This window comes from Vidua chalybeata, chromosome 7, assembly GCF_026979565.1.
Source record: "Vidua chalybeata isolate OUT-0048 chromosome 7, bVidCha1 merged haplotype, whole genome shotgun sequence".
Lineage (NCBI taxonomy): Eukaryota > Metazoa > Chordata > Aves > Passeriformes > Viduidae > Vidua > Vidua chalybeata.
In genome coordinates, this window is record NC_071536.1 from 13,142,698 (window position 1) to 13,159,544 (window position 16,847).

Consider the following 16,847-nt stretch of genomic DNA (forward strand, 5'->3'; position numbering starts at 1 on the left):
CTGTGGATGATGAACACAGGAACTAAGACTTGTCAACTAATAATACACACAAAATGACAATAGGATGTGCTTTTGGAAAAAATGACTGCAAGGTTGTATCTTTTCTTTTTTTTTAACGGTACCATGGTGAAGTGATACACATCCTTCTCTTGGCAGCATTGGAAGAGAATTGGACAGCATTCTCTTCGCCAAAGCTGGAAATATTTTGCTGAAAAATCTCTGGTTAGCACACTTTCAAATTTGAAGCACAATCTTGACATTTGCTGAGAAAATCAGACATTTGGTTTTTCTTTTTTTTCTTTCCTATTCCCTGGATTCTTCATTTTCTATCACAACAAAACCCCTCATCTGTTATCTGTAGTAGCCAAGCCTGGTGGACATATTTCTAGAATGTGGGACTCCTGGATTCAAAAGCTGAGTACAGGTTAAAATAGGCCTTCCCTATTTCAGTGGATGCCCTGCACCCTCTGGTGTTGGCTGTAACAACACAGAAACTCTTACCTTGGCATTCTCTTTTGACTGGCTCAATTGGAGAGTCCCTACTCAATGGGCTGAAATATTTCCTTTCCTCTGGCACTCCACTGGGCTTCCAGTTTTGCATGAGGATCCCAGGCAAATCCCTGAAGGTTGCAGGCTCTCCCAAATGATGGAGAGCAGACAACAGGACCCCCTTCTGTACAGTCATCCCCAAAAGATTAAGGTGGTTGGTAAGAAAGAAACCTCTTTGTAAATAGACTTCCTTTATGTACAATCTTTAATAAGATCCCTTAAGAGTCTAAATTAAGGAGGATAATTGTCACCACCAGTCAATTTTGGAAGTTGAAAATGCAAAAAAATAATTCTCTGGTCTGCTCTGTAGGAATAGCAGCCCATCCTTATCTTTCTTTTCCCTTTTGCTTTCAAATTTTTGGAGGATCTGGGCACCTTCTATCTTCAGTAATCTGACCACATCTAAGTGACAGGGCCACACCTCTTCTCTGTCCCTACATGCTTGCACCAATTCAACTCTTTAGCTTGCTTCAGGCTGTTGTAGATGGTTTCCTGATCATGACATTTCACCAGCTTTTCAGGCCCTGTATTTTCTAGCGAATCCAGATGTGGCAGATTAGGGAAGGAAAGTGGAGGACAAGAAAGCCATCCAATTTTTTGTAGTGGGATTTGAGGACTTCTAAGTCTCGCAGGTGTCCTGCTGAGGCCAGCAACACACAGAAGTTAGTGGGTTCAGGCAGTGAGGAAAATTGTGACAGATCGGGACTGTGGCTGAGAGAAGGACTACGCAGGCCCAGGTGAGCCCCTAAAAACATGTTCCAAAGAACCATGGAGTGATAGTGCTCTGTCCCCATGGGTAGTTGTCATGAGTTATGTTTTAAGGTCACTTAAAGACTAAGCAGAGCCAGCAAGTGAAGCTTGGGAAATTGCCACAGCTCTTTATCTTTTCCTTCTTCCCAAAAACATAGCTATCAAACCACAAGTCCTTTTATTTTATGGGATGAGCCTTTATTGAAATACTTGACATTAAATTCCTTTGCTGATGTAACTTTTTCTTTTTGAGGGGACATTATATTTTCATGTGAGTCTCTTACTGGGTTCTCTAAGCAGTTTTTAAGAAACAGACCATGTAAGTACAATACTCAGACAAAGGCTCAGGTCCAAGCTGCTGGAGGTCAGCGCCACATCTCTATTTGGGAAGTACTTCTTATCAACATAGTGTATGATTGTTGTCACAGCCAACATAGTCTCCTCACACTTGGGCTGGATTTGGTTAGCGGGGAGAACGAATCCATGAGTGCCCGTGTCTTGTAGTTCAAATGTGTAGGAGAGCGGAATGCCAATCGTGTGGGCCCAGTCCCGTGAGGAGCCTGAGTTACTGTCTGTGAATTTAAAAATAGAGAGGAGATATTTGTATTAAGCATGGTTCTTTAAAAATACTTCTTGTTAGAGTAAATACAAGTTTATACCAGAAACCCTGAACTGAGCAGTAACCATATATCACTGTGACACAGAGAACAGTTTCTAGTTGCTGTAATTCTTAGCTATACTAAAAGTGTATGGAGTTTCCTAAGTGACACAGTTCTTCATAAGATGATAGTGTACAATAACAAGAGATGGGTTTCAGGGATTCTGTGTTTTTAGCATTTTACTGTGACTAGTGTGGAGTACAAGATGGATTGGACATTTACCTGTTCTTGTACTTCATTTCCTACATGGATACTGACTAAAATTTATATATATATATATATTTAAAAAGCATAATTTTGGTCAAATCTGAAAAATTTCTGTCTTCTCCCTGTATCTCTGTTCATGTTCCTTGTGGATTGTTTTCTTACCTATTCAGTGTAAGTACAAACCTTGGCAAAATGCAGCCCTAGGCAAGTTGCATTACACTTACACTGCATTGTTCATGCAGTCTGTGCCTCTGGGACTGGTACTTGGGGCCTGGCAGGGACAGTCACTGGAATATGCAAACCACATGGGTTCTGGAGCCAACTACTTACTGTTCTCACTGATTAGCGTGACTTATTGCTTACTGGGAAAATATTGGGTTTACTAGGCAGTCTCTAGGGCCCTCAATCCTCTTTGTAAAGGCTGTCAATTCATATTAGCTATGATATGTTTGTGATGTGGCCATTCAGTCTATTAGGAACAGGGCTGAAACCGATATATTTCACACAGAATTGCAAGCAGCTGCCATGTGATAATGTCTGATGAAGTAACTGTACACCTGATTGGGATTTTAATTTTTGCTTGATTGCTGTGGAGACAAATAGGAGTTTTGCTGCTGACTTCAGCAAGGTCAGGATGATCTATCACCAATCTCCTCCTGTCCCCTGTGATGGATCTGTGAGGAATCCGTGTAGGAACTAGCTTCTGATCAATGCTTCGTCCATTCCTGCAGTCAGCTTTATAACTTACAGAGTTATCTTGTATTCAAATGACTGCTGCTGACATGTTGCACCAAACCGGCCCTTTAAATATTACTCAAAGTAGAAACTCAGCAAAACAGTACTTGCTGATGCATGTGACACAATTATTTGAAACACAGAGCAGTCAAAGGGAAACAAAATAACTTACATAAAATTAAAGCAGTTGATCCTACTCTGTAGCTGGTCCCATACTTTCTTGTCAATGCAGCAGCTGCTTCCTTTGCAACTTCCATCTGGAAATTCAAAATAGGAACAGCCTTGGCATCAGTGGCAGTACCTTTGGCAATTATTTTGAGTGGACCAAAATTTTTGTCTCTTTCAGCTTTACATTTGCATATGATCAGCTTTAAGGTTTTTAGAGGAACCCATTAGAAACATTTGAACAAATTTTTCTTGATTCTTTTTAATGCATATTGTGTTAAAATTTTAAAGATTACTCTGCTACTAGGTAGAGATCTTATTTGCTTTACTGTAAAGCTAGAGCCTGTATTTTGGAGAGTTTAGATTCTATGCTATATAACACACTGGTACTGGCTACAGTAGTGATTGACCTCTTACTTGTTTTATTGCCATAGACTCTGTATCCCACCATCCTTAGAAACTGTTCCATAGACAAAATAAATGACTTCTCCAATGACTCACATGAAGTCCAAACCCAAATACCTCATGCTCTTGACTAGTGTTTCATCTACTGGAATCTTCATAAATACACACATAAGTGAACTTAAATCAGAACACTCAGAAACTGAGGGAAGAAGTAACCAAGTACTTTGCTCCCATTTTTCTGAGCATGTTTGGAATACCCTTTCTGGACACAATCATGATAACTATATTTGTATAATATGCTAGCATCCTAAAGCATAAATTCATTCTTGTATGCGCAAAAGTTGGTGCTCTTCTCCACTTACCTTGCTTTGCATTAACCCTATCTATAGTAGTTCAGTTTTCCTGATTTAAGATGAAGAATTAGGATTTCTGAGACAAATAAACCTTACTGATGCTGAACAGAGAAGCAGTAACTCTGTTCAAGCCAAATCCCTGAACAAGCCCAGCTCCTCTGAAGGAAAGGCAAGAGTGCAAGTAAAGTTGCACCATGTGCTACTGCCTGTGCTTTCTACAAAGGTAGAAGATAAATGTTTTGCCCTACCAGTTCTTCATTGTTACTTGGAGGTTTAGTAATGGGGTAAGGATGAACTGTCCATAGGAGTGAATTGTTAAATTGCACAAAACGTCATCTTCTTGCTTTTGATAAACTGAGCTACAGCTCTTGTCTCAGGCTCTGATTCTGGTCCAGATCCACAGAAGACATCACTTCTGCAGTTAAAGATTCCTCCCCAATACCTGGGGAGGAATACAAACACTGAATCAATGGAGAAATGCAGAACACCAGTTCAGAGGGAACTGGGAAATTTACCTTGGAGTGTTAAGGCATGTGTTTATGTGGGCAGGGGACTAGACAGCTCAGTGGGACTTTAGCATTATACTCAGTAGGTAGCAACTAAAATTTGTGCAAGACTGAAATATTTATTGGACATTTACAGGATGACTGCAATGAAAACACTCTGACACAACCAGAGCATACCACACACCAGGGAAGCTTTGGAGGCTCCTTGAAATTCATGGCAAATGTAAATACTGGCTGTTAAGTGACTAACTCTTAACATTCCTGCCTAGAGCTGATGCTTGCTCCTGCAGGGAGTTAGAGATATAGTTACGTAAGAGAAATTTTCTGCTCACAAAAATAAGTGCTGGTTGAAAGTCATTGAGTTAATATTTTGAAAAACTAGGATTTTATTTTTACGTATACCTTGATGACAAGAAGATGAATATTCCTTTCTTATAGGACTACATTTTATTTCAGAAACTAGTTATTACTCTTGCTTTACTTTTGTGTTCATGATCTGAAAAACTTCAAACTTACTGCCCCAGGATGAATTGAAGTTTCGGTTCAGATCTGTGCCATAGCATGTGCCATTCTCATATGGAGAATGGCTTTTCCTCCACAAACGATCCTGAAGAAAAGTAACTTCTGTTACATAATAAAAACTCAGTGATCCATATGGACCAGTGATTATATGGTATAAATACCCCTTTTTTTGACCTCTGCATTGTAACTAACCCTGGTATTGTAAGAGCACAACTCCGTGTGCAGGGGTGATAAAGCTTAGTGACAGAACACTTCATCTACTACAGCCAGGCTGTCATCAGCCACAAACCTGTGAGCACCCTGAAATAAGCCTTCTGACCTTGTTTTTTTTTTTTTTTTTTTTTTTTCCTAGTATGCTTTTTCTGTAGTACTCAATTGCTTCTGTGCAGTGTGGCACTCCTAAGCAAGATTTGGCATTGTGAGGGATAAGAGATGATAGTATGTTTCAGATTCATGAAGATTAATTATTTTTTGTCAGCTAATCTTGCTACTGCTCCCTGGTTCCCTGCTATAGTCATGGCTGTACAGGTTCTGTGCAGACCTCACTGCACCGCCTGTATGAGCTTCCCAGCTGAATTACCTGTGCATCCAAGTGCAGTGTTCGGTATGCCCCACGCCTGACAGGGAGCAAGCTGGGAGACAGCCTGATCCACATGGTGGTAGCCACAGGCCATCCAAAGGTCCTGCATTAAAAGGTGCTTCAACTGGGCACAGGGGCTTAAAAGCATGGTGAGAGTGGCTGAAGATCAACATTTTGCATTATTCTCCATGTCAGAAAAGGAAGGCTATTTGTGAGGGCACACTTCTTTCATATCCAAATAGCCTGATATTTGACCAATTCTCCTCCTCTGCTGTGCAAAGGTTCTAAGACCCATCTGCTACTTGACATCTTTTATGAAGAATGAGTAACTCTTCCAGACATACTTAAGTCCATCAACCACGACTTGAGCTATTATCAAAGAAGTAATCCCATCCCCAGAAACCCAAAACCAATTATCTTGTGGTTTTGTCTTCCCAAGTCTTGTGACATTTGCTAGCAATATTTAGCTCTGCAATCTCAAGTGATCACTGATTTGCCAGAAGAAACAAAATATCTCTGCCATGAGAGGATTTATGTGAGTATCACTGCTTCCTGTTTAAGTATAATTGCTATGACCCTATCTACAAGTAACAAAACATGCTGGGCACATCTGACTTTCAGTCTAGTTCCTGGATTTTCACTACTCATTTCTTCCCATGAATAGATGTAGCCATCAATATTAAGGACTGGCAAGACATAGAGGTCCAAATTCTGCAGAAATCTGCTTATCTTTGGGTCAGTTTTGTAATTTTGAAGAATCTGAAAAGAAAAAATACAGAGCACTGAGCAGAGAATTTGGTAGTAATCACTGCAAAGAGTGAGTTTAGAACTATCATCAGGTGATCACTCACTCCTGGATATCACCATGGTACCCAACATCTACTTGATCCCCAGTGTGCCAGGTACTTTTTCTATACACATGGAACATTTCTATATAATAGATTAGGGTTTCTTTATTTCAGGAGGACTGTGACCTTTTGATAGAGAGAGGCTTGATCCAACAGCCACTGTGAGAAAAGGAGAAGTTGATACCAAGTTTTGGAAGGCTTTGGAAACATTCAGGTGGAGGAACTGGCACACTAAATAATATCATCCCATATCTCAAACCATCAGCAAATCAGTGATTTGGACTTTGGTCTCCACAGATATCTGTGCTATATGGTAATTTTGCAAATAATATTTTAACAGAAAAGCATAATACTTTGTACCACAATAGAAAAGATAACTGAAGCATCCAAAGAGATATGGTTTCCTTATTATCTATATGGAAGAGTAAGGACTCACTTCTTTCACAAACCACTGACAGAAGGCTGGAGAGATCATTCTCTGGCATGAATCTCACAGTCCATCCAAATTATCTTTTTGGTTTTATTTTATGGTTGGCTGATCTAAGAGAATGCAAATGTGATAATTTAAAAACCGTTACATTACAATAAAATAGCTTAATGTAATACAGGAAAGTAAAAGATGTGCCATGATATGCTGTTGAGCCACCTGAGATTATTATTATTATTATTACTACAGACATCTTTATAACAAGCTCTTTTTCCTTATAAGCCGATCTTTATAGCATTACAAGGCATGAGTTTTAGAGTGTCTGTTGAGCAGAAGTGTCAATAGAACAGTTAATAGAACAGTTTCTTTTTTTCCTTTTTCATTTGTATTCAAATGAAAAATATAATTCACAGGAGTGGTTGCTCTTAGTTGAAGATTTTTTAATTTTTTGTTTTTAGAAGAGGAGTGACAAAAAGGCAGGGTATTTAATACTACTCAGTGATAGGAACAGATTAGGCAATAACTAACCCAAATATTAAGACTATGGTTTTTGCTAATGTGTCCAATAAAAAAGTCATAGAATACTGCTAGCACAATGGCTATCTGCTGTAAAAAGTAATAAAAATAACAAACTGAAAGTCTTTATCCTCACACACAGCTGTTGCCAAGCTAGTTTCAGCTTGATTTGTATTTCTAAACAAGGCTTCAGTTAAATTTGTTGTTTTCAGTACATAATAGCAATAGCAAGCTCATAATGATAGTGTCTGTGGAAGTTGGCAAATCTTACCATAATGTAGAGGAGTAAAACCATCTCCTGTTATTTCAGTAAATTGGGTTGAACGCTATCTTAGGAAACATCTGAATCCTGTCTTCTCCTGAGTACCTTTTTTTTTTTTGTTAAGATATATTTTGTTATTAAGGGAAATTTCCTCCCTTACCTGTAGGTAATACATTGTTCAATTCTCAAATGTCTTCCCCAGGAAGTGCTGAGTCACCAGCTCACTGTTGTTCTTCTGGATCTGAGTAATCCATTGATAAATCTGAAATAGTTACAAAGAATTCTTGTCCAAAGTGGGAGTTTCCTTCTCTTTCCCACTTCTATTTCCACATTAAAGTATTTTCTTTTGTTTAGACAAGCAACGTTTTCCTCAGAGTTTATTTCAGTCTGTGATGTTCCTTACAGGCATGGAAAGTGTTTCACATGCCTCTATGCAAAGGCATGGTTGTATCTCACTGGGTGTTAAAAGAGAACATTGCTGCTATGCGACACAGATACTCCATTCTGGATCTCATTCAACATGCCCATCCTACTGGGCATCTTCCTGTTGAGCTCACCAGACATGAAACCACACCATCAACTCTTCAAAACTGCATTACAGTCTCTTCCCTATCAGCACTGGTTTTCCACATCTGAGTTGGCAGCAGTCATCCTCAATGGGTAGCTCAAGCACAACCTACGTGAGAGTTGACTTTGTTCTCTCATTTTTATTATGCAGCTAGGAGAAAGAATTGCCACCATACGCTGCTTTTTTCCAGGTTTGCCAACTGGTGCTTGAAATATGGCACCAAGAAGTCATCAATGCCCACCCCTAAGACATTGTTTTCCCCTAAAGTGTCAAAACCCTGCCCTTAAATTACTTCTTTCTACAGATCTCCCACTGTTCACCTCTTCTTCCCCACTGGGATTCCAGACACCACAATAGTCATTGCACTTCACAATTGGCTCAGCAATAAACAAACTGGGACTTCAATTAATAAATACTAGAGATAAAGAATGACAGGGTAGAAAGGTAGCAAACCAGCAAAATGAAACAGAATATTATCTGCAAAACAGTGCAGCTGCTTCACACAGAGCATTTATATTTTTTTCAGTGAAGAATTGCAGATTTAATCAAAATCAATGGCAAATCCATATTTAATTCAACCAGGCTAGGATTCTAGTCAAAGAGCACGGACTGATTCTTTAAAGAAGAAAGCCAGAAAGAGGTCCACTGACTTCATCTGAGCTTTCTGCAAAGACAGAGCTGCCTGCTGTGGCATTTACAGAACAGAAAACAACAAAGTACACAAGCAGACTTAGTTTCTTTACCTCTTCCATTGGATGGTATTCGGTGAAGACATAACCTCCTGAGACCCATCTGCTCCTCTCCCTTGGCATGCTCTGATCCACAAGTTTCTGCACATCAGGTATTAGGACTCTGAAGGATGGGGAAAGGGAAGATAGAAGAGAAAACAAGCCCAAACAGTTGCTGCAGAACTGTTATGGTGGGCTTATTGTTTACATCAGCAAACAAAAGGATTTAACCTCTTCTGTTGTGATTTGCCTGGCAAGATCATCACCATCAGGATTACAGTTCCTTTCATGTAAAGCAAAATTCAAAGTACACAAGATTTTAACAATAATATTTTTTACCAAATTTTTTAAGTTGTCAATTTTCTACCAAGGAAAAATGTTCAAGATTTTATTTTCTTCACCACTTCTATTTTTGAGCAAAATTCCAAAAATACCACCATTGGGAAAAGGAAGTGAAAGAGAAAAAATTAAGATTAGGTTTTATTGTTTTTTATTGAGACATTTTGAATTTGCAAAGATTTCACAGAAATATTCATTGCAATTTGCAAAAATCAGAACAAACCCCTTATTTCCTTCAAATAGCTCTTTTTGCTTTTTAGCTACAAAAATAGCTCAGAAACTAGTATAACACAGGCATGATTCCATGATCCAGGGAGTCAATAAAACCTTTTCCTTGGCTTGAGTGGACTTTGGATGAGAGGCTGTTCTTTCTCACTGCAGTCAGCCTCTTGTAACTGCTGCAAATCTGTGCTCCTTAGAAATGCTTGTGATAAAACAACTGCAAAGGTAACTCCAACACTGTTGATCTCAAATGCTGGAAGTACTACCAGGCTTTTCTGCTGACAGTGGCAATTTTAAGCATTTCTGGAAACTGCATGAAAGAAACTTTTAATAATAGTTACAGCTGACTTTAAGTCTGAGCTTTGATGTTTATTCACATCTAAACTTCAAACTAAAATTCAGGCAGTGAAAATTTCCATGAAGTGAAACCACACACACAAAATACCTTATCAGTGCTCTGGAGAATCGAAACCACAGAGTCTGACACAGTTGGAATATTGATGTCCTTATTATAACTTGTCATTTATGTCTCTATCATTACATACCTGACTGTCATGTTATCTTCCCTGCATGCCAACTGCCTTCTAAAGGGTGGTTCCTGCTTTGAATCTGTTATAGGAACTTTGACTCTATTACTCTTGTATTCATCTCAGCCTCTTTGCAATACATACCCAAAATTTTCATCATGACTAATAATTACTCCTCTCTTTCTTTAGAACCCTATGTAAGGTAGATATAGTTCTGGCCAAGGGAAAACAAAGTTGAGACGCTAATTTCAGTTTACTATTTAAATGTCCACTAGAATCAGTTGAAACCACTAGAAAATGAAGAGCCTTGACATAAAAATAGTGGTTAAATATCTTCTGAAATGCTGTCTAAGTACTGAATATGTAAACCTCATGCTAGATAATTTGTACTGGCTCCAATCTCTTAATCTCTGGTTGTCAGGGCATCACACTTACTAAAGGAACTTGTCAGGGAAGTTGCAGGATGTCAAGATCAGCTTTAACTCAAAACAGCTTTGAAGTGACACCAATCCTCCTTAAATTCATCTTTGATTGGTAAATGTCAGTCTATAGCCATAGGCCATTTATCATCATCCCTGAATGACTACAAGGTTTTTTATATTAAATACAACTAAATTAAATTAGCTACCGGTTACCTGAAAAGGTCAGTTCCAAATGGGAACAAGACTGTGTGAGGTATAGATCTTATTTAATCCCATTTTCCATTATAAACACTCTTTGTATCTGGATTAGATCTTCTGGTTGTAAGTGAGGGAAGATGTGGCTGCTCAGGTGAGATAAAACATTGTGGGACATTTGCAGGTTGTGGCTCCCAGCTGTGTGCATAGTGCCCACCTGCCACTGGGATCTTTGTCCCAAGCTGGGATGTCTCTCTTTGGCTGGATGGTGCCAGGAAATTCTCACCAGCCTGCTTAAGGGGATACGGGTAGAAAAATGAAGCTTTTGAAGGAAGTGGCTGAATATTCAATTTGAAAGATCTCTTCTCCAAACCAGAGGAGTAAGAAGAGACAGGAAAGGGAAAAGGAGAGGTAGAGACTGTTTCCCTGCAGTGACACCAATTAAACCTTTGGGCTCTCCAGAAGTGGAAGGACCCTCCATTCAGATAGCCATGCTTTCCAAGAGCAAAGTGTGCTCTTATAAGTAGTTGTTACACCAAGTTTGGCCTCTTGAGTTCAGACTAAAATATTGAGTCATATATCCAAGTGCCATCCTCAGTGACTGCTGAGAAGGCCACAGCAGGAAACAAGACAGATTGGGCTGTCTCAGGTTCCAGCTCCAGAAGCACAGTCCAGGCTAGGTGGAAGGAAAATACATAGGGCAGAGGGGAATGGACTTTTAAAGGTTCATACAGCATCTCTGTGTTTGGCTGGTCAAGGTAAGTTGGAGGCATTTGGAACAAAGGTTGGGTCCTATTGCCAGTACAAGCTGACTGTTTATCAGACAGGGCTTGGTCCTTTTCTGATAGCAAGGAAGATTATCACAGCCAGTCTTCCCCATCAAGGTATTAGAGATTGTACCTGTAAGAGATCATATGCTCATTTAAGCTGTCTTTCACCTCCTGCACCAGAGAGGCTGGAACCCTTATGTGCAGGTCTTCCCCAGCTCTGATGTCTTCAGGCAGCAGGGGTTTCCACAAATCCAGCTGTGCAGAGAAGAAAGAAATGCACAAATGAAGTTCTGCTTTCAAAATGAGAACTATATTAGAGTAGTTGCATATCAACAAATGAAAGTTTTCCTTCAAATTGTCCTGTTAACTCTCTAGTCATCTGTTCATAGAGCACACAGCACAAGCTAAGTGCTTTTACTGACTCAGGCACCACTGATAAGGAGCAGCGTTTTCAAAGAGCCATGCAAAGAAACTAACATCTTCACATAAATTCCTTCAGGTAGTAAAAAAAAAGTTAAAGAAAGCTTTTTCTAGTTTATTTTAACCTGCATTCCTATCATAAGCTACATGCATATCTGTTTTACAGCCCAAGATCCCACTCTTCTAGTTTGGCACATGTGGTTATTTTTACTTACCATTAAAGTACTGCAAAGATGTTGAAGATGCTGGACTTGCTGAAATGTTTCTGGCACATTATGCAAAACCTGATCCCTGGAAATTCAGTAGAGAAACAGGATCAGTTTTAAGGTCTGTTGAAGTGTCCATGATTTCAGAAGTCAAAAGGACTTATTTTGTTATGTAGAAGGAAGACAGAGCATATAACAGCACTGTTCCAACAAAAACACCTCTGAATTATGAATTTGTGGAATGTTTTGGCTGCAAACAGGACTAAGTGTTGTGACTTTTCTGTTGCTAGAGCATTAGCCACTCTGCTTCCTCACTAGTGGCAGTGCTTTATTCACCATACCAGCTTCACAGAAGCCAACTGCTTGCATGAGCCCTGATATGTGTTTCTGCCTTTGCAGGACCAGGGCCAGAATGAGGGCATTGGTAATACATGATAAGCTGTTTATTTGATAAGATGTCACTTTTTCCCCCTGACATTTGGGATTTATTCAATTATTCCAGATTAACTTTGTGCTTGGCTGGTCTATTTCAGTATGCAGAAACTTTCGATAGTCATGATAAATGAACATTGCTAAGAACTTGAGATGCTCACAAACTGCTTTTCATGAGAGCAGCCAATTTATTCCAAAATAGCAACTATTTTAACTGCATATTCTTACTCAATTCACAAGAAATAAAATATTTCTAGTACAGAATCTATAATTTTATATTTCTAGAAATGACCCACAGAATCCATTGCCTTAGTATATGTTTTCATGAGATCTCATGGAACTTTCATCTACTACAGGCTTAATCTGATGAAAATATTTAAAGTTTGCAAAGAACAAAGTAAAATGGATGGAAATGCAGAAAAAGCATCAGTATGTTCTGTTAAAAACGCCCTTTTAAGTTTTTTTGTATTTTTTTTCAGTGTTCATTCAGATCAGCTTTCCAGGATTGACAGTAAGTGTGAAGTTTCTGGTGAAAGGGTTTCAGAGTGAGGAGTGGATGTTGATGACTACATTGCATTACTCAAAGGTGGGAGACCAGTTATCCACTACTGATGAGAATAGAATGGGCAACACTAGAAACTTTCCTATTTGCAAACAACCAAAAACTGCTTCACAGTCTCTTTTAGTGACTTCAATGGAGTCTTTACCAGATAAGTATAAAAAATTACCATTTTACATTTTAAAGCTTTTGTAGCAGAAATTCTTGTTGCAAAAGCATGCCATGGTCATCATAGTCATCAACATAATATGCTCTCATCATCTGAACTGCAACTGCCATCTTTTATGCTTCCATGCAGGAATGTACAATTATCAGCTTAATATACATACAAATAGAATTCACTATTCATTCACTTTATCCCCAGAGAAATAGGGGGATTTGTGGGTTTCTTACATCTCTCTTGAAAATATCACCTTTTCTGAGTGAGAACTTGGTAGTTAAAACAGGCAGTTTACTACTGCTTTATGAGATGCCAATAGCCCCATATCTGTGGGGGAAAATGATTACACTTGTATTGCTCACAGGAATGGTACAACAGTCATGATGTCTTTAATAAACCTTGTAGATGCAGGATAAACATTTTTGCTAGCAGAATAAACATCTCTGCTGCAGTTCAGAGTATATTCTCTCTAAATGCCTAGGCTTGCTATGTTCTTTGTCTATCAGGAAGGGAAACAATATCCTGTAATATCTTTTTATACTCATTGACATTATGTCTTAATTACACCAAATCAGAGAAATTCCAGACAGTCAGATTGCTGCCAGATGGCCAGCTCTTATTTACTGATAAACCTTTCACAATAGCCAGTGTGGAGACAAACCCTTTTTAATTGTAAATTAAGATTAGAAAGCATACATTTGTTTATGATTATGGACTAAGTTTCTCAGTGGAGAAGTGCAAAGTCAGCCCATGTGACCCCATGAGAACTACAGTTTTAAAAATTATACAGTTAAGCTTTCTTAACAAATTAAAGGACTGTTCTCAGCACAAGCTGTGTATCCTCATAGATTGGATATTTTATTTCATTGTTAAACAGAGCAGAGGACAATGAAAATTGGCTTTACTAATAATTTGGTCTTTGTGCAGGTGCTGCCCACCCAAAGTCACACTGACCATTCAGTACTTGTTTTTAAATTCCATGCAAGTACTAGACAGGTTCAATTCTGGACAATAATTAGAAAAAAAAATGAAAAATACATTACCAGAGATCTGCTGAATTCTATTCACTGAAATCAGGCTCTAACTGCATCTCTGATACAAATCTAAAGACTGAATATTATCCAATAATACATTTGAAGTAGTGACTCTGTATGCTCTGCTAGGAGATTTTCCAGGAGAGCTGCTGAATGGGTACACTATGAGGGAACTTACCTGCTGTAGGTATTGCTTGGTTTTCTGAAATTTTCATAACTATATTTTAGCGATATAATTCATCTAGAGGCATTCAGCACCAGACTACTTTCTCCATTTGCTTTAGAAAATTCCATGTGTAAACTTGTATGTGACTAGGTGGCCTCCACACTATGCTCATGCCCACCCTGCAAATCCCAGCTGCCACAATGGCAGCTACCTAGCTCCTTGAAAGTTGAGGGTGAATGAAACAAAAACAGTTTAGATACGCAAACAGAATAATTTTACATCACTCATTTTCCAAAGTGCAACTGAGAATGGAAAATAAAGCATAACTAGAGATTTCATACTTTTCAAAACATTAATCAGTAATAAAAAAAATGTGATAATCTCATTCTCTGAACACCTTGGAGTGAAGGTTGTCTGGAATAACTCCCTTAGCTTTTTTTTTTTTTTTTTATAATTGTTAGAGATTTTCAACAGGAAGGTCTTCACTATCTTTTTCACATAACCTAATCTGACTTTTATTAATAGAGATAATTTTGCTCAGTCATACCCCTTGCTTTATACTCGGAAAAGGCATTTTACTCCTGCAGCATCTGGTTTTAAAGTTCATTATCAAATAGGCTAAGCCAAATGAATTTCAACTAATGGAAACAAGGCGTTCTGAGATGCATTTGAGGGCCATTCTGTGGCTCCTACAGCTGTAGTTATGTCTTTTTTGGCTTGGATTCGATTCACTCATTCTTCATTTCCCATCTTCATGTTTTCTTTCCCAATCTTACAAAGCTTACAGCTTAGTAACCCTGTGTTCAGTTTTCCAGCTCATAATTGTTATTATTATTCTTACACAGTTCCTGGGACTTTCACTGCATGCACAATTCTTCTTGAAACCCTGTTCACACTCACCTGTCAGATTGCAATTTCAAGCTGAATTTTCCAGGAATTAGTATCCCCAGAGAAAAGATAATCCCAAGAGAAAGCCACATCTTTGTGCAAAGAACCCAGCACTGACAGTGCAGCACTAAAAAGGAGGAAGATAGATCTGGACTGAGCACATGATTTATACAATTATAATATATAACTAGACTTATCCTTGAAGGCAACCTGCCCTTTATGAACCATTAGCTTCACTTGTAAATAGTTCTAGATGAATCATTAACTTCATTTGTAGATAGTTCTACTTTTTCATAATTCTTAAAAGTCTCTTCCACACCCCAAAACACAAACACAATTAGCAACATTCTTACTGAAACACTTTTTCAAAGAACTAAGAACATTTTTCTGCATGTCACCTTTCTATCTTTGAAAGTGTTTTGTGAAAAAAATGGTAGTATTTAGAGAAAGTGTTACCTGCAAGATCTACAGCAAATCATGATGGTTAACTTATAACAATCACAGAGATAGGGAAGAACAGGTAGTAAAACAAGCTCTATCCTTACTCTCTTTCTTTTTGTTTGTGCTTTATGGAACACTTCTGTCACCTCTTAAGTGCAGTTCTATCACTTACCTAACTTAAAATGGGGCATGAAAGAGCAACCAATGCTCTGTAAAAGGAAATATTGGGACATCAGAGCCTCATCTAAACCACTCTCAGTTGGTCCAGATCAGTCTCTAGCCACAGACCTACAACTCTACACTGTCATAAAGAGTGTTTTTGTTATATATATTTTAAAAGGGGGCTGGTTACTATCTGAAATATTTAATTTCTTGTTTTCTTGCTGTAGTTCACACAGCAAGTGTTAACATTTGTAGCTTGTAGTTAGATATATAGCACAGTTCTTCAGAAAGAAATTGTTTCCCTCATCCTCTCTCTTGGATTAAAACTATATTGTGGTGATTTGATGAAGAAAACTGCATGGATTTGGGATGCAGAGACTCCAGTAAGTCAGTTTGTGTACATATATAATGGACATGATACTGTGCTGTAACTGTGGGACATTTATAGATTCTTCTCATCAGAATACACAGTCCTCTTACAGTTTTACAAAGGCTGTTATCAAGGGAACAGGCAGCAGAACTGTCCCAGTATAAAAGAGGAACAGCTTAGTTTAAAAGTGTTTTTTCACAAAACCAGGCTGCAGGCAAGGGAAGAATATGTTCTTCTTCATAAATCACACCAGACCCTTTCTGTTTTATTGCAACCTTCCCAACAGCCTGGGCCTGAAAATGCTGAGTATTCTCTCCATATAGATATCCAACCCACAATGACTTCCAGAAGAGCTGAAAGAAGTCAAGTTTACAGGATTAGATGCAGCTTCATTTGTGAGGAGTCAGCAAAACAAATTCGTGTTGGAGGTTCATATTAACACAGGACATCTGCTCAGATAACCTTTGCTTTTGTTTCCTTTGTCTCCACCACTGCTAAGAGGCAGACTAATGATTTTAAGACTTCTGCAGTGTTGTCTGTGCCCTTTTAACAGACTTGGCTTTGAACTGGGGTTCAGTCCCTTGACAGGGACTCAGAATCTAGGAACAAAAAAACCCAAAACAACAACAACAACAACAAAAAACACCAACAAACCCCCCCCCCCCAAAAAAAAAAATCAAAACAAAAAACCAAACCAAACAAAAAAAAAATTAAAATGGAGACATAAAGAGAAATGGAGCAAATTATGGTAAGT

At 38.5% G+C, this 16,847-nt stretch overlaps 1 protein-coding gene across 1 annotated transcript; it reads right to left on the reverse strand.

Moving 5' to 3' along the window:
• Positions 1–1,602: 1,602 nt before the first annotated feature.
• Positions 1,603–15,212, reverse strand: CPO (carboxypeptidase O). Its single transcript, XM_053948234.1, is given in 14 exon segments — positions 1,603–1,871; positions 3,073–3,157; positions 4,072–4,103; positions 4,106–4,159; positions 4,162–4,265; positions 4,842–4,950; positions 6,076–6,190; positions 6,716–6,753; positions 6,756–6,819; positions 7,645–7,746; positions 8,796–8,904; positions 11,386–11,510; positions 11,891–11,966; positions 15,133–15,212. Coding segments are annotated over 14 exon segments (1,362 nt in total).
• Between the last annotated feature and the right edge of the window lie 1,635 nt (positions 15,213–16,847).